Source organism: Rhinoderma darwinii, chromosome 10 (assembly GCF_050947455.1).
Source record: "Rhinoderma darwinii isolate aRhiDar2 chromosome 10, aRhiDar2.hap1, whole genome shotgun sequence".
NCBI lineage: Eukaryota > Metazoa > Chordata > Amphibia > Anura > Rhinodermatidae > Rhinoderma > Rhinoderma darwinii.
In genome coordinates this window covers 70,424,721-70,452,039 of record NC_134696.1, presented here as the reverse complement: position 1 = coordinate 70,452,039, position 27,319 = coordinate 70,424,721, and the positions used below count along the sequence as shown (strand labels likewise).

Sequence of the window (27,319 nt, the reverse complement as noted above, 5' to 3'; positions counted from 1 at the left end):
AAACAATCTGTACATCCATTTAGCCTCAAATAATTGTAGCAACAATTTATCTAAATCACTTCTTCTTGGTCCTAATTTTACTTGTTGTATTTCCCAAACCTCAGTATCTTTGAATAATTGTTTTGTACAAATCTAACGTGTCTAGTCAACGGTGTATCTTTCCCAGTATGGATAGCACTTAGATGTTGAGAGATTCTCTTTCTCAACTGTTGAATAGTTTTTCCAATATACAATAATAGGCAGGGACATTGCATTACATATATGACCTACTTTGTTTTACAATTTATGAATTCCTCAATATTGTTCTCTCTATTATTTTTGGGATTCAAATAACTTTTTAGGGGAGATACAAACAAACAAACAAACAAACAAACAAACAAACAAACAACTACAGTATTCCCCAGACTTATAGCTACCAGTGGGTTTTTTGGGCAGCCAGCTTAGGGTGCTCTTTGTTTTTCTGGTTTCAAAAAATTGTGCACCAAGACATCTTTCTGTAACATGCAAACCTGTTCCGTTATATCTTTTCATGCCAGCTTTTGCTGCTCTGACCCTTGGTGTTACACTGATACGCCCTTTCAAGGCGGTCATTAATGGGCTTTTTTCACGGCGGCCTAATCAACGTCCTGCGCGGGTCTCCCATGCAGACTGGAGCCGGGGCTCTGTTGTCTGATGAAAGCCGGGCTCCTGCTCCAACGGTAGCGATCGAAGTTTACTTCGATCGCAGACGTTTAAACCCTGTAATGCCGCAGTAATTCGTGACCGCTGCATTTGAGTTGTTTACAGAGGGAGTGAGCACCCTCTGTCACCCATCGGCGGCCCGCAAATGCAATTGCGGGCATCCGATGGGGTACCATGGCAGCCGGGGGCCTAATAAAGGCCGCCAGGTCTGCCCTGGCTAAATACCTATTAGGATGTGCCAGAGGCACGTCCTAATAGATGCCTGTCAGTTTTATACTGACAGGCAATAATGCTCTGGTATGCGAAGTACACTAAAGCATTATATCTACGATCTAAAGATCGCATAGTGAAGTCTCCTAGTGAGACTGAAAAAATATGTAATGTGAAATAAAAATTAATAAGGTACACATTAAACCATATTTTACCATAAAAAAATGGATTTAGTAAAAGTGTAAAAATAAAATAAAAACTACACATATATGGTATTCCTGCAATCGTAATGACCCAAAAAATAAAGATAGCATATTATTTAAACTGCAAGGTGAACCCCGTAAAAAAATGCAAAAAAACAACAGCAAAATTGCAATTTTTTCCATTCCCCCCACAAAAAATAATAATAAAAGGTTAGCCAATAAGTCCCATGTACCCCAAAATGGTAGCAATGAAGTCCCGCAAAAAAACAAGCCCTCATATGGCAACATTGACGGAAAAATAAAAAAGTTATGGCTCTTGGAAAGCGGCGATGCAAAATAAAATTATTTTAGTTCAAAAGTGTTTTTATTCTGCAAAAGTAGTAAAACATAATAAAAACTATGCATATTTGGTATCGCTGTAATCGTACCGACCCATAGAATAAAGGCAGCATGTTATTTACACCACACAGTAATCGGCGTAAATGTAAAACACATAGAACAATGGCTAAATTGCAGTTTTTTTTATATCCAAACCAAAAAAACGTTAATAAAAAAATTCTACATACCCCAAAATGGTGCAATTGAAAAATACAACTCATCCCGCAAAAAAAAGTCCTCATACAGCCATGTCCACATGAAAATAAAAAAGATATAGCTCTTCGAATGTGATGATGGAAAAACTAAAAAAATTGCTTTGTCATTAGGGCCCAGAATGCAAGCACGGGGAAGGGGTTAAATACTGTCCTACAGGATGACTCCTTTTAAACTGGGTGGGTTGTAGCTGTCCCAGACTAGGGGGTTTTTTGTGTACGTAGATTTTCTCTAAATGTTTGTCTGAATTTGTCTCAGCTATACAGACTGCCAAGTACCAAAAATGTATAGTATGTTTGTGAATTTTAGAAGTGAAATATAAGCCCAAAGAATTTAAATGTAATAGATCATCAAAATGGTTAAAAAAAAAAAAAAAGGACCCTTCCAAATAAAGGGGTTTTCCAACTTAGACATTTATGGCATATTATCAAGAAATGCCATAAATGTCTGATAGATATCCCAGCTCTAATATCCCAGCTCTAATATCCACACCTATATCGAGAATGGAGGTCATCCGACCTTCGTTTTGGCTGGTGGCTGCAGATTCCAGGTGGGGACTAGTAGCGAAACATTTTTGTTCTATAGGAGATACGGAAAAAGCCGAGCAGCACTTGTTCAGCTGTTTCCGTAACTCCCATAGAATAGAATAAATAGAGTCGGCACGCATGTGCAGAACGGGGGCCAGGGACCACCTTTCTCGATATAGGTAAAGGTCTCAGAGCTGGGACCTGCATCTATGAGACATTTATGTGGATATATAGAAAATTTCCAAGCATTTTCCCATAAAAGAAACATGATTTAATTTTCAATTAAAAAGTATTCAAACACCATAACAGTTGATGGATCAAAATCGGAAAACACAAGCTGGCATCCGCAAATCAATTAATATGTGACTAGCATAAAGATAGAATTAGCATAGGTACACATAAAATTGAAATTGCAATTGTACATGGTTCAAATAAGGCTCAGCATGTGCTGATAGGTACCTAATATAAATATGAATCTCAATGAACACACTCTTGAAGTAACTAACAACTTACAATCATAAATTAATTACCTATGATTACTGTCTGCTGCGTTGCCCCAATATGAATATGCCATAAATGTCTAAGTTGGGAATATCCTTTCATATCTATAATAATAATGTATTCACCCCAAAACTTATATGGTGTGTAAAAAAATTTATAAATCCTCATTAAACATGTTGGTCTTCTCACCGGCCCAGGAGTAGATTTGCATACGACGGAGCACACTTTGCCCTATCTCAGTTGCCGAGAGCTGGCGGTAAAATTTAGCTTAAAAAACGAGAAAAAGGTGACTGTTATCCCTTTTAAATTTGTCACAGTATATTTGTATCTTTTACATAAGTCAACTGTCCTCAAGGGTTTTATAATTGTCAACATATGTACTGTATTTATACACTCAGTCAAATAGTTGTTTCTTGATATTTTAGGTCTTCCAGCAGGTGGAGCCTTCTTGTGTGTAAAAAGTGGCCACAGTGGGGTTTGAATTAAACAAAAAAAGTGTATATATAGATAGAGAGGTAGATAGTCAGAGATAGGGTTAGAGAGATAGTTATGAGATAGACAGAGAAAGATAGATATGAGACATATATATATTCATATATAGCTAGAGTAAGAGATAGAAATAAATATGGATGTATACAAATAATAAATATATTGTACTAGCTAGGTTTACATATACTTTGTATTGTTTCTTTGCAGGCAGAATGAACTCCCTCCTGTCGTATAAAGGCTTACTGATATCACTAGCTGCATTCTGTCTCCTGGTCAGCGTCATTTATTATCAAAGCTTAAAAAAGGTAATATATAAACATATAAGACTATTTGTAAAGTACATGTTTTTGCTGTTGCTTACATTAGCAATATAGTATAAAATAATTGTGGTGGTTACATTTGTAAAGAAGGAAGATAATTGCATTAATAAACATTTTGCCTTCAGCTTCTATGCTGCTAATAACATTATCTGTTCTACAGATTTTTGTGAGGAATATGGTTTTGACTTTAGGGGCTGATATTCGGTGCCGGGGGAAACTCTATAAAATATATATTGGATAGAGTACTACTTGGTGAGGGGTCGGGCGACACTCTTGTGGGAGTGTATTTACTGGTGGCGGATTTATCAACTGAATTCAGATTGAAAATTAGGGGTGAAGTAGTCATTGTTTCTTCGATAAATTTGTGTTGAAATGGTGTCCCTACCCGGCGGATAGTTGTATTGACGCCTCCTGAGGAATCATGGGTAGTGGAAAATGTGTTGTCAAAGGAATTTAGGGAATTTGACTGATTACTCACTGTCAATGTAGTGTCAGTCAGTGGGATCAGGAGCGGTAAATTGAGTTTTTGTGGAATCCATGAATCCTTAGTTGTAGAAATTATATTTGCATATAAGGGTTCTAAAGTGTAAATCAGAGGCGTGGTGGGAATCCCATTATTGATTGAGTCAGCGCTTATTGGTTGTATACCGATTGTATTGGTATCTGCATTAAATGATCTAATGTAATTCTCTTTAGTTGTTTAATTTGTATTGCCCCTACATATATTATTATTATTATTATTATTATTATTAATAATAATAAAAAATCTTCTAGCTTTTATTGGTATGATGTAGAGAATTCCGATTACTTCTATTATGATGTGGGTTTTTATTTTGAATAATAGTATCAGGTTGTGTTTTCCTATTTTGTTCTCTCTCATCCCCTACTATGCTCTCTGTACTGTTAGTAGCAAAATCTTGTCAATCTCTTTTAAATTTAGAGGCCTTTTTTCAATTATTTCTCTCTGATCTAATTAGTCTGTTTTTTATTGTTGAATCCAATTTTTTTGAATTATTATAAAACTATCAAAAAATGTTTAAAAAAATGAAATAATCAAAATACTTATCTATGTGGGAAGAACATTCTTAAACTGAATTAATCCGTGTCGTCCCAACGATGAGAGCGTTCCTCTACCTCACTAGTAGTCAATCTCCAAAAATATATCCAAGAAAAGGTAACCGGAGAAAGAAACTAGTATTGTAATGTCGGGGTAGGTAGACAGACAGGTGAGCCCTAATCTACCCGCCACTCAGTCCCTGCCTACTTGCACGACCCGTCCTAGGCGACGGCGTACAACTGGGCGACGGTCCCTACGCTTAATACGTGCATGACAGACAAACAGACAAGGGTACACAGAAGCTAAGGGAAATGGGGCAGTTGCCCACGGCAACACTGTGAGCAACAAGAGTAGTGAACGAGCCGAGTCAAACCAGGAGTGTACGAGGTACCAAACGCAGAGCAGGAGCGTAGTCAGTAAAGCCAGGGTCAAAATGAAGCAGAGGTCAATAGTAATAGCTGGGACAGCAGAGCCAGGAAATAAGATAGAATCACAGGCAAAGGAAGAGCAGGAAATGAAGGTATAAATAGACCGAGGGCGGGAGCTAGAACCGTCTGGCCAGGCTGTGATAGGTTCTCCCACTGCTCAGCCTACCAGCCTGAGTGGTAGCAGATCGAGTCACTCTATCAGACCTAGGAGCAGATGCAGACTGATCAACCACGGGCATCGACACAGAAGCTGTGTCTGGCAAATCCTTTACAAGTATGTATCCAAAAAGTATTAGGAGTTCACAGGGTTAAATCCAAAAAATCCATCCCCGTAATCCATTTTAGTGAACCAGGTGCTGGCAATGTTCCAAAATCCAGGTAACCACTAACAAGAACAGGAAACATCTAATTAGAAATGCTAGCAGAGCAGCAACCAATGAGAGAAAAGCTAAAGTTGACAGCCAATGAGGAGCTTGGCAAAATAAACATTGATGACGTAGGTGTGGGAAAATAAAATGTAAACAAACAAAGGAGGAATACCAAAACACTGTAAACGACACAGTCCAGAAAACACACACTTTATAACACAAATCGGACGAACAGATAGAAACAAAAATAAAATGACATTTTTTTAATTTTTAAAATGCAAACTAACAAGAAACATAACTATACATACACAAATATATATAAATATATATATATATATACACACACACACACACACACATTACACAAATAAGCACGTACAGTACGTACGTACATACATTACATACTCGTATGTGTGTGTGTATGTATATATATATATATATATATATATATACATATGTATATATATATATATATATATATATATACATACATATATATATACATACATAAATATATATATATATACGCATACGCTACACATACAGTACACACATTACACACTACAAACATACAGTTCACACTACACATTACATTTACCCTTTGTGCAGGTAGCTACCTATATGGATCTTCTCTCGCTATGCAGGGAGACTGCCGGCAGCAGTGCAGTGCAGAGACGCTGCTCGCCGCCTTCTCCGTCCCGACACTGAGCAGGATTACATTATAATAGCGACAGAAGTGTGGAGAGCACGGGGGAAGTCGGGGGAGGGGGGTTATTAAGGTGGCACAGGAGAGATGTTCTCTTAAGGAGGCAGCACATCTTGCAGCTGCTAATAAGTGGTGGAAACGTCGGCCAGCAGCTTTGTAATGCCGCCCCCTCTGAGACTCTGCAGGGTGCCGCTTGAGGCCAGAGGATCAACTCGCCTCATAGTAGGTGCGACCCTGCCAGACCCCCTTAACATTTACAGACCCCAGAATAAGCCCCCTAAATACAGACCCTTGACCAAACCCCCTAAATAAACACCCAAGACCAGACCCCTAAATACAGACCGAGTGGAGGGGAGAGGAGTCGTGAGGAGTTCTTGGGGGATGTCTCGGTGAACCAGCGCTCCAGCAAAGGGGTAGGAGGAAGCGGCGTTCTGGCTGTGAGAGAGCCAGATCTCCAGGTACATGTGCTCCAGGTGGTGTTGGTCTGGCTGTGAGAGAGCCAGACCACATGGTGCACGGACCGACAGTGCATGTGAACAGCTGAGAGAGTCTGTGGGGTGCCTGGAGAGAAGGAGGCGCAGTGTTGGACCAGCTGTGAGAAAGCAGGACTGCATGGTGCACTGACCTAAATCGCAGGGGGCCGGCAGTGAAAGACTGCGGGGTTCCTGGAAAGAAGTTGGAGGAAGTGGTGGTCCGGCTGTGAGAGAGCACGGACCAGCAGTGACTGTGAACAAGGTCAATGAGAACAGATTGCTGGGTGCCTAGGGAATATCGGGTAAACTGCTGGAGAACTGCTGTAGAGGTGAGAGTTGCTTTGGGTAGGGGTCAGTTTCCACAACTGACCAAGAGGAGCTAGTGGAGGTATCCGGGGCAGTGTCATGAATGACACATTTGTCATGGACATACAGGTTCCTGTTTTACGGGCTACAGGTGCCTGTCTGATATTATCGGACATTCCACTGCCAGCACTGACAGAGGGGCCCATGCCGGGATTGATGAAGCAACCAGTACAAAAAAGGATGTAGGGATTAGGAGGGCTTTTTTGCCTAATTCTGTTTTCCTTATTATTCATGCTTCCAGTATTATCGTTATTGAGGATGCAGTTGGGGGAGTCTGATTTGTCATCGTGCCTTAAAACATCTGGTTATTCTATGGAGATAGCTGACACTCAGGACTTTGGAAGTCCAAAGGGACCTTAGTATTCTGGAGGAATAAAGGAGGAACTGTTTTCTGATTTTAAACAGGAATTTAATTTTTTTTTCCTGCGGTTGGGGTACCATTGTTGTGATTAAATATTCAAGGAGAGAGCTGTTAGGGATCTGCCAGGTACTTCATCTAGCTATACTCCTGGGATTAATCAATCCACACCTGAGGCCAGACCTGTTCGACTGACACCATCTCCCACCAACCAGGGTGGCAGGCTCAGGAGTGGGAGAGCCTATCGCGGCCTGGTCTGTCGGAGTTAGCTCCGCCCCCTGCCCTTTATTACCTGCCCTGTGCTCTCCCTCAGTGCTTGTAATTCTTTTGGATTCCTGGCCCCACTGCTGCTTTGCTCCAGCCTGCTTCTGCCGTGCTTCTGCCTTGCTGCAGTTCTGCTTGACCTGCTTTGCTTTGCCCCTGGCTTGCTTCTGTCTCCGTGCCCGCTCGGGTGTACTCACTTCGTCCTGGTCCTGACTGTTCGTTCGCCGCCCCGTTTCCTCGTGGCGTTCCGTGGCTACTGCCCCTTCCCTTGCGTGTTCCCTGTTTGTCTTCCTGTGCACTTAGCCAGCGTAGGGACCGCCGCCCAGTTGTACCTCGTCGCCTAGGGCGGGTCGTTGCAAGTAGGCAGGGACAGGGCGGTGGGTAGATTAGGGCTCACTTTCCCTTCACCTCCTTCCTGCCATTACATAATTACAAGCCCTTACCTAGTCTACCATTTCTCCTACGCTGACGCTGTCATGGACCCCCTTGAGACCCTGACCCAGCAGATGCAGGGCCTCTCCCTACAGGTCCAGGTCCTGGCCCAAAGGGTCAATCAGGGTGACGCTGCTTTAGTAGTACCCCTCACCTCACCTCTAGAACCCGACCTCAAGTTACCTGACCGGTTTTCAGGGGACCGTAAGACGTTTCTCTCCTTCCGGGAGAGTTGCAGACTGTATTTCCGCCTAAAGCCCCACTCCTCAGGTTCCGAGAACCAGCGGGTGGGTATCATCATATCCCGACTCCAGGAAGGGCCCCAAGAGTGGGCCTTCTCCTTGGCTCCTGACGCCCCTGAACTTTCCTCTGTTGATCGTTTTTTCTCTGCCCTCGGAGTCATTTACGACGAGACTGACAGGACTGCTTTAGCCGAGAGTCAGCTGGTGACCTTACGTCAGGGTAGGAGACCGGTTGAGGAATACTGTTCTGATTTTAGGAAGTGGTGCGTAGCTTCTCAGTGGAACGATCCGGCCCTAAGGTGCCAGTTTAGGTTAGGATTATCTGACGCCCTGAAGGATCTGCTGGTTAGCTACCCCTCGCCTGACTCCCTTGACCAGGTTATGGCCCTAGCAGTACGACTTGACCGACGTCTCAGGGAACGTCAGCTAGAACGCTTCAGTGTGCTCCCCTCTGACTTTTCTGCGATCCCCCCCGAGGTCCCGTCTCCTCGCCCCTCCACGGAGGACTCGGAGGTACCTATGCAACTCGGGGCCTCCATGTCCCCTCGACAACGTAGGGAGTTTCGCAGAATGAATGGTCTCTGCTTCTACTGTGGGGACGACAAGCATCTACTGAACACCTGTCCCAGGCGCAAGAATAAGAAGCCGGAAAACTTCCGCGCCTAAGTGATCATCGGGGAGGTCACTTGGGCGCACAGGTATTTCCCGTTAATGTGAAACGCAATAAAATTTTGCTTCCCTTTCAGGTCTCGTTTGCTGGCCGGTCTGCCACGGGCAGTGCTTTCGTGGATTCTGGCTCATCTGCTAATATCATGTCTGTGGAATTTGCTATGTCTCTAAAGATGCCTTGTATTGATTTACCTTATCCTATCCCTGTAGTAGGAATCGACTCAACCCCCCTTGCTAATGGTTATTTTACTCAGCATACTCCTGTTTTTGAACTCCTGGTTGGCTCCATGCATTTGGAGCAGTGCTCTGTACTGGTGATGCAGGGATTATCGTCTGATCTGGTTTTAGGCCTTCCCTGGTTGCAATTGCATAATCCCACATTTGATTGGAATACTGGGGATCTCACCAAATGGGGTAATGAATGTCTTATGTCATGTCTTTCTGTTAACTCTATTTCTCCCCGGGAGGAGGTAAACACGCTTCCTGAGTTTGTTCAGGACTTCGCCGATGTGTTTTCTAAGGAGGCCTCCGAGGTGTTGCCCCCCCATAGAGATTACGATTGCGCTATCGATTTGGTGCCTGGTGCCAAGCTTCCTAAGGGTAGGATATTTAATCTTTCATGTCCTGAACGTGAAGCGATGAGGGTGTATATCCAAGAATGCCTGGCCAAGGGTTTCATTCGCCCCTCGACTTCTCCTGTAGGTGCTGGCTTCTTCTTCGTGGGGAAGAAGGATGGTGGTCTTAGGCCGTGCATTGATTATCGTAACCTGAATAAGGTCACCGTAAGGAACCAGTACCCACTTCCTTTGATTCCGGATCTTTTTAATCAGGTTCAGGGAGCCCAATGGTTTTCTAAGTTCGATCTACGGGGGGCATATAACCTTATCCGCATCAAAGAGGGGGATGAGTGGAAAACTGCGTTCAACACACCCGAGGGTCATTTCGAATACCTGGTCATGCCCTTTGGGTTGTGTAATGCCCCTGCTGTCTTCCAGAATTTTATTAATGAAATCCTGAGAGAGTACCTGGGTAATTTTCTTGTTGTGTACCTTGATGACATACTGGTGTTTTCCAAGGACTGGTCCTCCCACGTGGAGCATGTCAGGAAGGTGCTCCAGGTCCTTCGGGAGAATAATCTGTTTGCTAAGACTGAAAAATGTGTCTTTGGGGTACAGGAGATACCATTTTTAGGGCAAATCCTCACTCCTCATGAATTCCGCATGGACCCTGCCAAGGTTCAAGCTGTGGCGGAATGGGTCCAACCTGCCTCCCTTAAGGCGTTACAGTGTTTTTTAGGGTTCGCCAACTATTACAGGAGATTTATTGCCAACTTCTCGGTCGTCGCTAAGCCTCTTAAGGACCTTACCCGCAAGGGTGCCGATGTCCTCCATTGGCCCCCTGAGGCCGTCCAGGCCTTTGAGACTCTCAAGAAGTGCTTTATCTCGGCCCCCGTGCTGATTCAGCCCAACCAAGAGGAGCCATTTATTGTGGAGGTTGACGCTTCCGAGGTGGGAGTGGGGGCCGTCTTGTCCCAGGGTACCAGCTCCCTCACCCATCTCCGCCCCTGTGCTTACTTCTCTAGGAAGTTTTCGCCCACGGAGAGTAACTATGATATTGGCAACCGCGAACTTCTAGCCATTAAATGGGCTTTTGAGGAGTGGCGGCACTTCCTGGAGGGGGCCAGACACCAGGTAACGGTCCTTACGGATCACAAGAATCTGGTTTTCCTAGAATCGGCCCGGAGGCTTAATCCTAGACAAGCTCGGTGGGCACTATTCTTTACCAGATTTAATTTCTTGGTTACCTATAGGGCTGGGTCCAAGAATATTAAGGCTGACGCTCTGTCACGTAGTTTCATGGCCAATCCTCCTTCCGAGAAGGATCCTGCTTGTATTTTACCCCCTGGTATAATCGTCTCTGCCACGGATTCTGATTTAGCTTCTGATATCGCGGCTGATCAGGGTGCAGCTCCCGGGAACGTCCCTGGGGACAAACTGTTTGTTCCCCTGCAATACCGGCTGAGGGTACTCAGGGAAAACCATGACTCCGCTCTATCTGGTCATCCTGGCATCTTGGGCACCAAACACCTCATTACCAGAAACTATTGGTGGCCTGGGTTGCCTAAAGATGTTAGGGCTTACGTCGCCGCTTGTGAGGTTTGCGCTAGGTCCAAAACCCCTAGGTCCCGACCTGCGGGCCTACTACGTTCCTTGCCCATTCCCCAGAGACCTTGGACCCATATCTCCATGGATTTTATCACCGATTTGCCTCCATCTCAGGGCAAGTCGGTGGTGTGGGTGGTAGTCGACCGCTTCAGCAAGATGTGCCACTTTGTGCCCCTTAAGAAGTTACCTAACGCCAAGACGTTAGCTTCTTTGTTTGTGAAACACATCCTGCGTCTCCATGGGGCCCCAGTCAATATCGTTTCTGACAGAGGGGTACAATTTGTTTCCTTATTTTGGAGAGCTTTTTGTAAAAAGTTGGAGATTGATCTGTCCTTCTCCTCCGCCTTCCATCCCGAAACTAATGGCCAAACGGAAAGGACCAACCAATCCCTGGAACAATATTTAAGGTGCTTCATCTCTGACTGTCAATTCGATTGGGTCTCATTCCTTCCCCTTGCTGAATTTTCCCTGAATAACCGGGTCAGTAACTCGTCAGGGGTCTCCCCGTTTTTCTGTAATTTCGGGTTTAACCCAAGGTTCTCCTCCGTCTCCCCTGGTTGTTCCAATAATCCTGAGGTAGAGGAGGTTCATCGGGAACTGTGCACTGTCTGGGCCCAGGTTCAGAAGAACCTAGAGGCGTCCCAGAGCGCACAAAAGATTCAGGCGGATAGTAGACGTTCTGCTAACCCCCGGTTTGTCGTCGGGGATTTGGTCTGGTTGTCGTCCAGGAACTTGCGCCTTAAGGTCCCGTCCAGGAAGTTTGCTCCCCGATTTATTGGACCTTATAAGATCATTGAAGTCCTCAACCCTGTATCCTTCCGTCTGGAGCTCCCCCCATCCTTTCGCATACATGACGTCTTCCATGCCTCCCTCCTTAAACGCTGCTCCCCGTCCTGGTCCCCCTCGAGGATACCTCCTGTTCCCGTTCTCACCCCTGAGGGGGTGGAATTCGAGGTGGCCAAGATTATGGACAGTAGGATGGTCCAGGGCTCCCTCCAGTACCTGGTCCATTGGAGAGGATACGGGCCGGAGGAGAGGACTTGGGTACCTGCCCGTGATGTTCACGCTGGGGTATTGATCAGGAGGTTCCACCTCCTCTTCCCCACTAAACCGGGTCCCCTTAGTAAGGGTCCGGTGGCCCCTCATAAAAGGGGGAGTACTGTTAGGGATCTGCCAGGTACTTCATCTAGCTATACTCCTGGGATTAATCAATCCACACCTGAGGCCAGACCTGTTCGACTGACACCATCTCCCACCAACCAGGGTGGCAGGCTCAGGAGTGGGAGAGCCTATCGCGGCCTGGTCTGTCGGAGTTAGCTCCGCCCCCTGCCCTTTATTACCTGCCCTGTGCTCTCCCTCAGTGCTTGTAATTCTTTTGGATTCCTGGCCCCACTGCTGCTTTGCTCCAGCCTGCTTCTGCCGTGCTTCTGCCTTGCTGCAGTTCTGCTTGACCTGCTTTGCTTTGCCCCTGGCTTGCTTCTGTCTCCGTGCCCGCTCGGGTGTACTCACTTCGTCCTGGTCCTGACTGTTCGTTCGCCGCCCCGTTTCCTCGTGGCGTTCCGTGGCTACTGCCCCTTCCCTTGCGTGTTCCCTGTTTGTCTTCCTGTGCACTTAGCCAGCGTAGGGACCGCCGCCCAGTTGTACCTCGTCGCCTAGGGCGGGTCGTTGCAAGTAGGCAGGGACAGGGCGGTGGGTAGATTAGGGCTCACTTTCCCTTCACCTCCTTCCTGCCATTACAAGAGCTAATTCAGAGTCGCAATGATATGCCAAAAGGTATTACTAAATTAGTGAGGATTCCTAGGGATGTGTGGAGGCCATTTAGGGGGTGCAGGGCGGGCCATAAGGTACGGGAAAAAAGAAGGAGGCATAAACCGGCGGTTCCATCTGTTCTAATGGGGAATGTGAGGTCTCTAGGAAATAAAATGGATGAGCTGGTTGCAATGGGGATGCTTGTTTGTGATGTGAGGGAGGGTAGTATTTTAGCTTTTACCGAGACATGGCTCCACAGTGATATAACCGATGCGAGAATTGAAGTTCCAGGGTTTGAATTAGAAAGAGCGGATAGAAACTATGAGTGCACAGGGAAGAAAAGAGGGGGAGGAGTGGTACTGTTTATTAATAGTAAATGGTTTCATCCAGGGCATATCACTGTGAAACAGACATATTGCAGTATCGATATTGCTTGTGGTGGGAATAAGACCATATTATTTGCGGAGGGAATTTAATGTTGTGATGGTGGGTGTGGTGTATATTCAGGGGACGCTAAAGTGGCATGTGATGTTTTATCATCTTTAATATCAAGTATCATGACTGAACATCCTGACTGTTTTTTTGTAGTAACAGGGGATTTTAATCATGTGACTCTGAGTGGAGTCTTACCAAACTTTACGCAGTATGTGGAAGGTGCAACAAGAGGCGACAGAACGCTGGACGTATTGTATGCCAATGTGAAGAAAGCATATCGTACCGATATACTACCTCCGTTGGGTCATTCGGACCATAATTTGGTATTAGGTCGGCCTGTATATTGCCCAATTGTAAAATCAAACCCTGTTGAAATGAAACATGTGAGAAAATGGACTAAGGAAAGTGATGAGAGTTTAAATGATTGTTTTGAAGTAACGGATTGTTGGGGCGTTTGTGGCGTTGGGGTAGATGGATGTGATATTAATGAGGTTACAGAACATATAACAGATTCTATTAATTTTTGCAATGATTTAATCGTACCTCAGGTGCAAGTAAAGTGTCTTGGAAACAACAAACCATGGGTAGGAAATGATTTATTGAATAGAAAGAAAAAAGCCTATAGAGATAGGGATGATGAAGCGATTAAAATTGTAAGTGAGTTGAAGTATAAAATAAAATAAAATAAAGAGGCATATAAAAGGAAATTGGAGCTCAAACTTGCTAAAAATAATGTGAGGGAGGTCTGGTCAGGAATGAAGGCCATAACAGGGATGAAGAATAAACAAAGGATAGTCGATATGGATGAGGAAAAAATAAATGAATTGAACGATTATTTCAACAGATTTTCAAATGTTAGGGATGGTATAGTGGATCGTAAGATTAAATCAAATGTGATTGGTAAAGATGATGCAATTAACCCCTTGCCGCAGAATCACGTACATGCACGGCAGGGAATGCTGTGCCTTGCCGCATTTCGCCGTACATGCACGGGATTCAGTTAAACTGCTCCCCCACAAAGTCGTGCAGATGCAGTTTAACAAAAACTGCTGACAGCCCCTGGCAACAAGTGTCCCCTGCCGGCCAGGGACAAATCAGCTGTTGTCCCGGTCGGCGATCATTGTAATTGGTCCGTTTCTACAGCATACCAATCACAATGAGCACTGTTTGAGGATGCTGTCTCTCCAGCTCCGATCCTATCATTTGTTAAAGAGAATAGGTCAGAGCTGGTTGTTAGAGATTAGGCAATGATAGAAAGAGAAAAAAAAGTTTAAAAAAAAATCGAAAATTGTTCAAGTTCACACCCGAACTTGGGGGAAAGTCAAGTTCAACAGCAATATACAAAGTGTCAGGCAGAACCTGACAATTTTAAGTCCAAATAGACACAAGCGTTCTGTGTTAAAAAGACTCAATTGGTCTGTGCTTTGTCAAGTTCATCACCAGTATACAAAGTGTCAGGCAGAACCTGACAAGTTCATTATATGCAGCAGTTCAAGTTCATAAAAAATATTTTAAAAATATTTACGTTAGAAATTTAGCCTTACAGTTAAATTAGAAAGAAGTCTGAACGGATGTACAGCGCCGAAGAGGCATTTGTTATCCTAAATTCAGAGTCAGACTCTGACAGTGGAGAAGAAGTGCATTTTATGCTGTCATCCTCTTCATCTTCATCTGATTAATCAAGTGATGAAGTGCCCCGTAGACTCACTAGGTTCAACAGTCAATCAGTTCCCCCAAGTGACTCTGACTGGACCTCTACTAGTAATTTTGTACCCCAAGTGCCAGACTTTACAGCCACTGCAGGAACTCGTGTGAACACTGCAGGGTTCAAGGAAATAGATTTCTTTCACCTTATTTTTCACAGAAGAGTTAATAGAGATGATAGTGGAGCAAACCAATACTTATGCCCAGCAGTTTTTAGCTGCCAACCCCAACTCATATTACGCAAGACCCCGTCAGTGGACTCCTACCAACTCAGTGGAGATGAAAAAATTTTGTGGTCTAGTTCTAAATATGGGAATAATAAAAAAGCCCTCATTAAGGTCATATTGGAGTAATGACCTTTTAAACCACACTCCACTGTACCGCAACGTCATTCCCAGGGCTCGATTTGAAGTATTACTAAAATTTCTGCATTATAACAACAATGAACATTGCCTACTCCCTAATGACCCTGCATATGATCGCTTATTTAAAATTCGGCCCATTATGGACCACTATAATCTTAAATTTTCCCAGATATACACAACCGACAAACATATTGCCATAGATGAATCCCTAGTACATTTCAAAGGCAGATTACATTTTCGGCAATACCTACCCAACAAAAGGGCAAGGTATGGCGTTAAGCTGTACAAATTATGTGAGCGCACATCTGGCTACACACATAACTTCAGAGTCTACGAAGGGAGGGACTCTAAAATAGTGCCCCCTGACTTCCCCCCTATCCTGAAAATAACCGGCAAAATTGTATGGGATCTACTTCACCCCCTGATAGATCAAGGGTACAATTTGTGTCTAGACAATTTATATACAAGCGTCCCGCTACTGAAATGCCTGTTTTCAGAGGTACTGTTGGCTGTGGAACTATCAGGCGAAACCAGAGAGATTTGCCTAAAAGTTTCATAGGGCAAAGGATGCAAGTGGGGGAAAGTAGGGGGGTGTGCACTGACAACATGATGCTTGACACGTACAAGGACAAGCCTGAGGTCCTTGTACTGACCACTATACATTCTGACAGATCCAGCCCCATCCCAGTCCGTGGAAACATAGTGCCGGTCCCCAAAACTGTGTGTATCCAGGACTATAATAAGTTTATGGCAGGGGTGGATTTGTCAGACCAGGAGCTGCAGCCATACAGCGCCCTTTGCAAGACTCAGGCATTGTATAAAAAACTGGCACTTCACCTGACCCAAATTGCCCTTTATAATCCTTTTGTCATCTACAAAAGTGTAGGAAACAGGGGGAAATTCTTGCAATTTCAGGAAAAAATAATAAAGGCCTTTATATTTGGGGAACAGGAAGGAGTGGGGAGCAGGGCCTCAGGAAGCGAGGGCAGAATAATTCCAGGGCAGCATTTCCCTGGAGTAGTTCCCCCGTCAGAGACAAGGAGGAGGTCACAAAAAAGATGTCGGGTATGCTCCAAGAATGGTATTAGAAGAGACACTACACACCATTGTGAGACCTGCCCCTCAAAGCCGGGTCTTTGCATACAAAACTGTTTTGAAATTTACCACACCTCAGTTGACTTCAACTAACCTGCCCTCCCTTGTGTAATTTTTTCAAATATCCCCTGGAATAACTTATTTTTATTACCAATGGTGAAGTAGAAAATTAATTTATTTAATAATTTAGTTCCGATTTTTACTTATTACCATATTTCCAGCGTTTCAATTGGCAATCTAGTAAAACCCCTAAACAAAACAAATAATTCTAATTACACCCCTAGATGAATGCCCGTTCAAACACAAAGCGGATCCTCAAAATAATGAGAGTAAAAATTAGGCTACAAAATGCCTTGTACCGCATGTCCTGCCATATAAAGCTGTTATATCAAATCCCTGTTACTGTTTGGTGAAATCGTCTTGAACACCGGAGAAACTGGGCAATAAATGTTGGGGTGCGTTTTTTCAGTTTCATGTACTATGTACGAAAAATTTGTCCTATAAATGACGCATTTGTGGAAAAAATTTAAATAATTTTTTTGCAGCGGTTTTGCGTTAATTTTAGCAACAACCTGTGGGCCCAAATAACTCACTATACCCCTAGATGAATACCTTATTGGGTGTAGTTTTCAAAATGGGGTCACTACTGGGGGTGTCACATCGTTCTGCCAGCTCAAATCCTTTGCAGGCATGGAGTGGGGCCTATAAGTCATTCAGGCTAAAATGATGTCCTGCAAAGCCCAAGGGTGCTCCTTTGCTTTGGGGCCACACTGTGTGGGCATGCAGCAGGTTACGGCCTACATGGGGATATTTCTGAACACAGGAGAAACTGGGCAATAAATGTTGGGGTGCGTTTTCTCAGTTTCATGTACTACGTACGAAAAATTTTCAAAATTACCTTTACATTTTTAAGCTTTGTAATACATATAAAAATGTTAAATATTTTAAATAAATTTCTGTTAAAATAAAGTAGACATATGGAAATATACATTTTATAACACATTAGTACAGCATGTGCATAAATAAGTGACTTATTAGAGTTTAAAATACAAAATAAATGATTTTTTCTAAAATTTTCTTAGATTTTTGCATTTTAATAAAAAAATACAAATCGTATCGGCCTACTTTTACCACATAAATATAGCACAATATGTCACGAAAAAACAGTGTTAGAATCCTTTGCATACACAAAGGCATTACTGAGTTATTTTGAAAAATGTTCACACATCCCAGATTTAAAAAATCTGGCTTGGTCCTTAACCCCTTAAGGACACGGCCAATTTTAGCCTTGAGGACAGAGCAATTTTTTTTAAATTTCCCTCTTTGCATCCCGACGCTCATAGCGCTTTTATTTTTTGTACGACGTAGTTGTATGAGACTTTGTTTTTTGCGGGACGAGTTGTACTTTATGTACGTACCATTTTTTGGTACAAATACATTATCGTTTAATTTCTATAAATTTTTAATTAGATTAAAATGCAGAAAAAAAAGCAGTTGTGCAGCAGCTTTAATTTTTTTTTTTTACACCATACACCGATCATCATAAATAATGGTATACATTTGTAGTACAGGTTGTTGCGGTCGTGGCGATACCAAATATGTCTATATTATTTCATGTTTTGGGACTTATATTTTAAAAAGTTTATTTATTATAAAAAATGTGTGTTTGTGTATTTTATTTATTTATTTACCATTATTTTTTTTTTTACATTCATTTAACTTTTTTTTTTAATCCCATAAAGGGATTTATCATTTTGATTTTGATTTTGTAACTGCAATGTACTGGCAAAGATCTATATGCCAGTACATTAGCCTGTTACTGATTGTACACAGGCAGTTGTTAGGGCAGACCTCAGTATGCCCTAACAACAGGAAATATGTTCAGACAGCCCTGGGGTCCTTCACTGGACCCTGGGGCTGTCTGGCCATACGAGTTGTTGGCTTTGATCGCGTCACAGTAATTTTCTGTGACGCGATCAATGTGCAGTCCCCCCTCCTTGAACGCCGCGATCAGCTGTCCTCGCGGCGTTCAAAGGGTTAACAGCGGAGAGAAGATGTTTCTCTCCTCTCCGCTGTCAGAGCGGGGCCGTGGCTGTGTATTACAGCCGTTGCCCCGCTCTCGATCGCGCGCACAGACGCGCGCAGGGACGGCTGTCACACAGGACGAGTATGCTCGTCCTAATGCGCGAAGTGCTCGCTGCTCAGGACGAGCATACTCGTCCTGTGTCGGCAACCAGTTAAGGCCAAAACAGGCTCAGTTCTTAAGTGGTTAATGGAGATGGATGTGTACAGGGGTTTTTATTGTGTCAGCGGAAGATGTGAGAGAACAGTTAAAAAAATTAAGTGTAAGGAAGGCGCCAGGCCCGGATAGGATTAGTACTAGGGTACTAAAAACTTGTGCTGATGCATTGTGTGAAATAACAGCGGATTTATATAATTGGAGTTTGATGATGGAAAAAGTGCCAAAGGTATGGAAAACATCTTGTATAGTCCCAATTCCTAAAGTAGCAAAACCCTTGAGGGTGGCTGATTATCGACCGGTGGTATTAACTTCTCATATTCTGAAGGTGTTTGAAAGGCTGATGTTAGGGTACGAATACGAGGATCCGCTACAGTTTGCTTATGAACATAGAATTGGGGTGGAGGACGCAGTTTTATATTTTTTACATAGGGCGTACTCTTTTTTTTGGAGGCGCAGGGGGTGATAGCGAGAGTCATGTTTTTTTATTTTTCTAGTGCTTTTAACTTGACAAGGCCGGACCTAATGAAAAATAAATTGGAAGGAATGCAAATTAACTCTAGAGTGTCTAATTGGATATTTGATTATTTACGGGGACGCCCCCAGTGTGTGTGTAGTGGGGAATGTACATCGAGGATAGAAATAAGTGATATTGGAGCACCACAGGGAACCGTGTTATCGCCGTTTTTATTTTGCGCTAGATATGGCAGATTTAAGGTACAATACTGGAAGTTGTCATCTGCAGAAATTCTCTGATGATTCTGTAATTATGGGGGGGTAAAGGGAGGCTGTGATAAAGAATATAAGGATGTTTTATCTGAATTTGTTAAATGGAGTGTGGATAATGGGTTGGAATTAAATATTTGGAAAACAAAAGAAATGATTATTGATTTACGCAGAGAAAAAGAGACAGTGGTGCCGGTGTCTATTCTAAATCAGGAAATGGAGAGAGTGAGATCGTACAAATATTTGGGTATATATTTGGCCCAGAATTTGGATTTGATTGAGAATATTGAAAAGGTGTACAAAAAGGCAATGAGCTGGTTGTATTTTTTACGTAATTTGTGCTCGTTTAATGTGTGTAATAAAATGATGGTAATGTTTTATAACTCTGTGGTGGCTAGCGTTATATTTTATGGTGCTGTTTGTTGTGGAGGTAATATCAGAGAAACGGAAAAGAATAAGTTACATAAGGTGATTAAAAAGGGAAAATCGATCATGGTTAGTGATGTGCATTTATTTGATGATGTATTAAATAAAAGGTTATTAACCCCTTCCCTCTTTGGCCACTTTTGATCTTCCTGACAGAGCCTCATTTTTCAAATCTGACATGTTTCACTTTATTATACACAAAAAGGGCTCTTCTAGCAAAAAGTATCACGGGTTAGATGCTATGGGTGTGAAGCATACTACCAAAATAATCTATTGGGAAGGCACTCCTAGGTAAACATTTTATACACAAGGAAGAACAGGGAGTATAGAAGCCATATGATAAAAATAAACCTTTATTGCATAGGATATACACATTACATAGAAAAATTTAAAAAGGTACAATTGGAAAGAGTGACTCTGAAGTTTCCAATGCAGACCCCAGGGGTGTTCCATACGTCCGTCAGGCTCCAAATACACTGCATTATGGGTAAGATACACTTTTTTATGTGGGTCATATTCGCAAACCTTAACTACCTTGAGATTGATTTTTGACTGCTATACTGTGCTTACTATGGGATACGACTCGGAAACCTGCACATGCATTTTGTGTTTCTGATTTGTATTCCTACATTTATATTTATATTTATATCATGTCATGCTCTTCAGTATCCTTGTTTGCTTTTGCTCACATATGATAGTGGTAATCCTCCTGTATGTTTACACCTGACTTATTGAGCCTGCCCGTCTGCATTGGAAACTTCAGAGTCACTCTTTCCAATTGTACCTTTTTAAATTTTTCTATGTAATGTGTATATCCTATGCAATAAAGGTTTATTTTTATCATATGGCTTCTATACTCCTCATGTTTCACTTTATGTAGTAATAACTCCGGAATGCTTTTAGCTATCCAAGCAATTCTGAGATTGTTTTCTTGTGACTTATTGGACTTTATGTTACTGGCAAAATTTGCCCGATACATTCAGTATTTAATTGTGAAAAACACCAAAATGTAGCGAAAATTGCAAAAATTTTTCTCAATTTAAATGTATCTGCTTGTAAGACAGGAAAATGTTGCTAATTATCATCCCCCATATGTCTACTTTAGTTTGGCATCATTTTTTGAACATCCTTTTATTTTTCTAGGACGTTACAAGGCTTAGAACTTTAGCAGCAATTTCTCACATTTTCATGAAAATTTCAAAAGGCTATTTTTACAAGAGCCAGTTCAGTTCCGAAGTGGCTTTGAGGTCCTCAGATATTAGAAACCCCCAATAAGTCACCCCATTTTAAAAACTGCACCCATCAAAGTATTCAAAACAGCATTTAGAAAAATTCTTAACCCTTTAGACATTTCGCAGGAATTAAGGCTAAGTAGAGTTGAAATTTACTAAGCTCATTATTTTTTTACAGAAATTCATTTTGAATCCATTTTTTTGTACCACAGAAAGTTTTACCAGAGAAATGCAACTCAATATTTATTGCCCAGGTTCTGCAGTTTTAGGAAATATCCCACATGTGGCTTTAGTGTGCTACTGGACTGAAGCACCGGCCTCCGAAGCAAAGTAGCACCTAGTGGATTTTGGGCCTCCTTTTTATTAGAATATATTTTAGGCACCATGTCAGCTTTGAAGAGGTCTTGTGGTACTAAAACAGTGGAAATCCCCAAAAGTGACCCCATTTGGGAAACTACACCCCTCGAGGAATTTATTTAGTGGTGTAGCAAGCATTTTGAACCGCCAGTTTATTTGCAAACATTTTTGGAACTAGGCAATGAAAATGAAAATCTACAATTTTTCAAATAAAATGTAGTTTTAGCCATTTTTTTTCATTTCCAAAAGAACTAAAAAAGCACCACAAGATTTGTAGAGAAATTTCTCCTGAGTAAAACAATACCCTACATGTGTTCATGAACGGCTGTTTGGACACACGGCGAGGCTGAGAAGGGAAAGAACGCCATTTGGCTCTTGGAGTTCAAATTTAGCAGGAACGGTTTGCGGTAGCCATGTCGTATTTGCAAAACCCCTGAGGGGACAAGACAGTAGAAACCCCCAACAAGTGACCCCATTTTGGAAACTATACCCCTTGAGGAAATTATCTAGGGGTATAGTGAGCATTTTGACCACACAGGTTTTTTGCAGAAATTTTTGGAAGTAGGCTGTGAAAATGAAAATCTACATTTTTTTTTCAAATAAAATGTAGGTTTAGCTAATTTTTTTTCATTTCCACAAGGACTAAAGGAGAAAAAGCACCATAAAATTTGTAAACAAATTTCTCCCGAGTAAAACAGTATCCCATATGTGGTAATAAACGGCTGTTTGGACACACGGCAGAGCTGAAAAGGGAAAGAGCGCCATTTGGCTTTTGGAGCTCAAATTTAGCAGGAATGGTTTGCGGTGGCCATGTCGCATTTGCAAAGCCCCTGAGGGGACAAAACATTAGAAACCCCCAACAAGTGACCCCATTTTAGAAACTAAACCCCTTGAGGGAATAATTTAAGGATACAGTGAGCATTTTGTGTTTTACAGAACTTATTGTAAGTAGGCCTTAAAAATGAAAATCTACATTTTTTTCAAAGAAAATGTAGGTTTATCTAATGTTTTTTAATTTCCACAAGGGCTGAAGGAGAAAAAGCACCACAACATTTGTAAAGCAATTTCTCCCGAGTAAAACAATACCCCACATGTGGACATAAATGTCTGTTTGGACACACGGTAGGGCTCAGAATGGAAGGAGCACCATTTGGATTTTGGAATGGTTTCTCGGCGCCATGTCACATTTGCTGAGCCTCTGTAGTACTAGTACAGTGGAAACACCCCAAAAGTGACTCCATTTGAGAAACTGCACCCCCTGAGGAATCATCTAGGGGTATAGTGAAAATTTTGATCCCAAAGGTTTTTTGCTGAATTAATTAGAATTAAGCCATGAAAATGAAAAATATTTTTTTTTCCAATAGGATGTGGTTTTAGATCAACATTTTTCATTTTTACAAGGAATAGGGAAGAAAATGCACCCCCACATTTGTAAAGCAATTTCTCCCGAGTACGGTAACACCCCATATGTGGTTATAATCAGCTGTTTACATATATGGGAGCATTCAGAAGAAAAGGAGCGGTATTTATCTTTTGGAGCGTAGATTTTGCTGGAATGGTTTGCGGACAGCATATTGCATTTGCAAAACCCCTGATGTACCAAAGAAAAGTGACCCCATTTTAGAAACTACACCCCTAAAGGCATTTATCAAGGGGTGCAGTGAGAATTTAGACTCCACAGGTGTTTTTCAGAAATTAATACGCAGTGGATGGTGCAAAGTGAAAATTGCAATTTTTCCACTGATCTGCCTATTCCCCGCACAATATGTTGTGCCCCTAGAGAATCTTACCCCATAAATTGTTAAGCGGGTTCTCCCGGGTATGGTAATGCCTTTCTTGTGGACATAAATTGCTGTTTGGGCACAACAGCAATTTAGTTTATAATGTAGGGGCATATGTAATCTGTGAGGAGTACATCAGGGCATAATAAGAGGGTATAATAATGGGGTAAATAATACAATTATCCATAGATGTGTGTTACGCTGTGAAACGATCCATTATGCACAGGCCAGTGTCGCACTGATAATCAGTTTTTTTTTCTTTTCCCCCTTTTGTAACACTCTGCACCTTTTGGGGACCTTTTCTCCTTCGTAATTTGGGAAATTTTGCTTGGAAAGTTTTGCGCTGGTATAATACGGGCACCCTCGCTTCCAGCGGATGTGCTATGTCCCTTCCCTTTCCTAGTTCCTAAATACTAGGGCCCTGAAACTGAAGGAATGTTCCCCTCCGGCCTGCGCATTGAGATGTTTTTTCATCACCGCATTACAAGTGCCATAACTTTTTTATTTTTCAGTTGATTGAGCGGTGTGCGGGCTTGTTTTTTGCGAGACGGGCTGTATATTTTATTGGTACCATTTTGGAACACATACGACTTTTTGATCAATTTTTATTTCTTTTTTTGGTAAAGGAAATTACCACAAACAAGCAATTCTGGAATAGTTTTTGATTGGGTTTTTTTCGGCATCCACAGTGCATCATAAATAACATATTAACCTTATTCTGCGGGTCGATACGATTACGGCAATACCAAATTTATATAGTTTTTTTTATGTATTGCAGCTTTTGCACAATAAAATCACTTTTTTTATAAAATCATTTGTTTTCTGTGTCGCCATATTCTAAGACCCATAACTTTATTATTTTTGCGTGGACAAAGCTGTGTCAGGGATTATTTTCTGTGGTTTTTATTGGTACTATTTTGGAGTAAATGTGACTTTTTGATATTTTTTATAGCATTTTTTGGGAGGAGATGTGACCTAAAAACAAAGATTCTGGCGTTGTTCTTCATGTTTTTTTTTTTACGGCATCCACTGTGCGGGATAATTTTCATAATAGTTTTGTAGTGTGGGTCGTTATGGACGCGGTGATACCAATTATGTATAGTTTTTAAAAAAATTTTATGGTTTTTCCCATAATAAAAGACTTACTATGGGAAAAAAGGCAGTTTTGCTTTTTTTTTTACTTGAAACTTGTGTGTTTTTATTGTTTTAATGTTTTACGACATTTTTATTAACTTTTTTTACTTTTTTGACTTGTCGCACTAGGGTACTTGAGGGCCTGATGACCTGATCGCTACTCTAATACACTGCACTACATACGTAGTGCAGTGTATTAGCGCTCTCAGTTATTCACTGACAGCAAGCCTATGAGGACTCGCCTCATCGGCTCCCGTACAAGGCAGACTATTCATTATTTGGCCTCCGATTGCCATAGCAACCCAGCGATTGCGTCGCTGGGTTGCCGGTCGGCTTAAAACCCATCAGATGCTGAGTGCAGCATCTGAGGGGTTAATCAGCCGGATCGGAGAATAGCTACGGTCCTGGCAGTTACAGGAAGGTGCCAGCTGTATAATACAGCTCTCACCCCGCGGTGATGGTGCCGCCTCTGCTTCTGAGCCCGCACCATCACTGTTACGTAACTGTACTGTGGTTTGCGGGAACACCTTCCCGACAGCGCCGTGTATATATACGGCGGATGTCGGGAAGGGGTTAAAGAGGCTCTGTCACCAGATTTTGCAACCCCTATCTGCTATTGCAGCAGATAGGCGCTGCAATGTAGATTACAGTAACGTTTTTATTTTTAAAAAACGAGCATTTTTGGCCAAGTTATGACCATTTTTGTAGTTATGCAAATGAGGCTTGCAAAACTCCAAGTGGGTGTGTTTAAAAGTGAAAGTCCAAGTGGGCGTGTATTATGTGCGTACATCGGGGCGTTTTTAATACTTTTACTAGCTGGGCGCTCTGACGAGAAGTATCATCCACTTCTCGTCAGAACGCCCAGCTTCTGGAAGGAAAATCTGTGACGTCACTCACAGGTCCTGCATCGTGTCGGCACCAGAGGCTAAAGTTGATTCTGCAGCAGCATCGGCGTTAGCAGGTAAGTCGATGTAGCTACTTACCTGCAAACGCTTATGCTGCTGCAGAATCAACTGTAGCCTCTGGTGCCGATGTGTCCTCGCTCGTCTGACACGATGCAGGACCTGTGAGTGACGTCACAGCGTGATCTGGCAGAAGCTGGGCATTCTGAAGAGAAGTGGATGATACTTCTCATCAGAACGCCCAGCTAGTAAAAGTATTAAAAACGCCCCGATATACACACATAATACACGCCCACTTGGACTTTTACTTTAAACACACCCACTTGGACTTTTGCAAGCCTCATTTGCATAACTACAAAAATGGTCATAACTTGGCCAAAAATGCTTGTTTTTTAAAAATAAAAACGTTACTGTTATCTACATTGCAGCGCCTATCTGCTGCAATAGCAGATAGGGGTTGCAAAATCTGGTGACAGAGCCTCTTTAAGGAAGACTAGTGCAATTAAATTAGAGGAGCTGCATCCGTTACATAATATTTTAATTGATAAACAAATTATCTATCTATCTATCTATCTATCTATCTATCTATCTATCTATCTATCTATCTATCTATCTATCTATCTATCTATCTATCTATTCGACCCCAGAACTAGAGATGAGCGAACAGGGACAACCGAACCTGGTTTCGGTCTGAGCATCGTGAAAAGTTCGGTTCGCAGCGAATCCGAACTTCACCGGGTTCGGCCGAACACGTTTTGACCAAACTCGGCTACATCTGGGCGCCTGCCACATGTTAGATCTAAAAAGGAGGATTTCAAAATATCACCTGACATCAGGCTACCCCATAATGCCTTGCAAATGGCTCTCCTAGCCAATCGGGAGGCAGCATAGGGGCGGGCTCAAGCCTGCAATAATAGTCTATGCACGGAGCTCAGCGGCCATTTTACAGACAGGAGCTGTAGGGATAGCATCTCTGTGCAGTAAGGGAAAGCTTTAGGAATCTAAAAGCCAGGAATCCAGCAATCGAAGGGGCTCATCCACTACAGCGGGAGTCTACTCTCAACATCCAAATTGCAATACAGGCCGGCAGCTGCTGTAGTACTACAAAGGCCAGCATTCCCTGAGTGCACAGTGGCTGATAGAAATTTTCATTCATTGCCATTTGCCAAGGCAGTGTGAATAATCTTTTATAAGGGCCTCATCCCCGTTGCATGGGTTAACATCCAACTTGCAATACAGGCAGCCTTTGTAGTACTACAACGCCCAGCATTCCCTGACTGACTGGCACCTTATGAGTCACTGATTTTCCGCCAGTCCGAATAACAATTTAAAAGGGCCTCATTTCTGTCTAATGGTTTAATTGAACGTGCTAATTAAGTACAGCCGGTGCCTTTGGTGCTATACAAGTGACAGCATACACTGACTGCCACCTATTCACAGTCACTCATTTTCAGCCAGTCCCAATAATATTTTATAAGGGCCTCATTCCTCTAGTAGGGGAAGGGGTTTTGATTCAACTTGCTGCACTCCAGCAGTGAAATGTCTGGTAAAAAAAAGGTTGTGAAAGGACGGGGTAGAGGAAAAAACACCCATGCCATGTCCTCTTCCAGTCCAAATGTTGGATCTGTTGGTGCCAGTACCAGCATTTGTGGCCCAAGACATGTCCCCAGTTCTACTAGTAGCAGCAGCCATGTGCCTGCTGGTAGTAGTAGCAGTATCAGCAAGCCAGAGTTGTCCATCTCCTCCGGTGGGCGGGTTATTTCAGACAATACGGCCATTGTGGACTGGTTGGCTGGCTCGCGGTCATCTCAGCAGGAAGGCTCTGACGATCTGGCTTCAAGCCAGGTTTCGTTGGATTCCAGATCCTCTACAGTTCCTTGGCACAGTAGTAATTTGAGTAATATTCCATAATCTATGTCTTCACTCCCCCTTCCTAGCTGGAAGCCATTTTTCCTGAGAGTCCTAAGAGACATCTCCTCGGGTGCGAAGGAAGATACTGAATAACATAGTGATGATGATTTGTTTTCCGCGAGTCAGCCAACGGAGTGTGTTGCGGCGGTGGTGGAGGTGGAAGCGGTGTCCGAGACGCATAGCTGTGGTAGTGGGAGTGTTGGTGGTACCCGT

The 27,319-nt window shown here is 42.7% G+C and overlaps 1 protein-coding gene across 1 annotated transcript in view; it reads left to right on the top strand.

The window, feature by feature from the left end:
* LOC142661484 (NXPE family member 1-like) overlaps positions 1-27,319 on the top strand; it is a 310,202-nt gene that overhangs the window by 61,705 nt on the left and 221,178 nt on the right. Inside the window, exon 2 of the mRNA XM_075838885.1 lies at positions 3,410-3,507. Coding sequence (XP_075695000.1) covers positions 3,415-3,507 — 93 coding nt within the window. The 5' untranslated portion in view covers positions 3,410-3,414. The remainder of the gene's footprint in view (positions 1-3,409; positions 3,508-27,319) is intronic.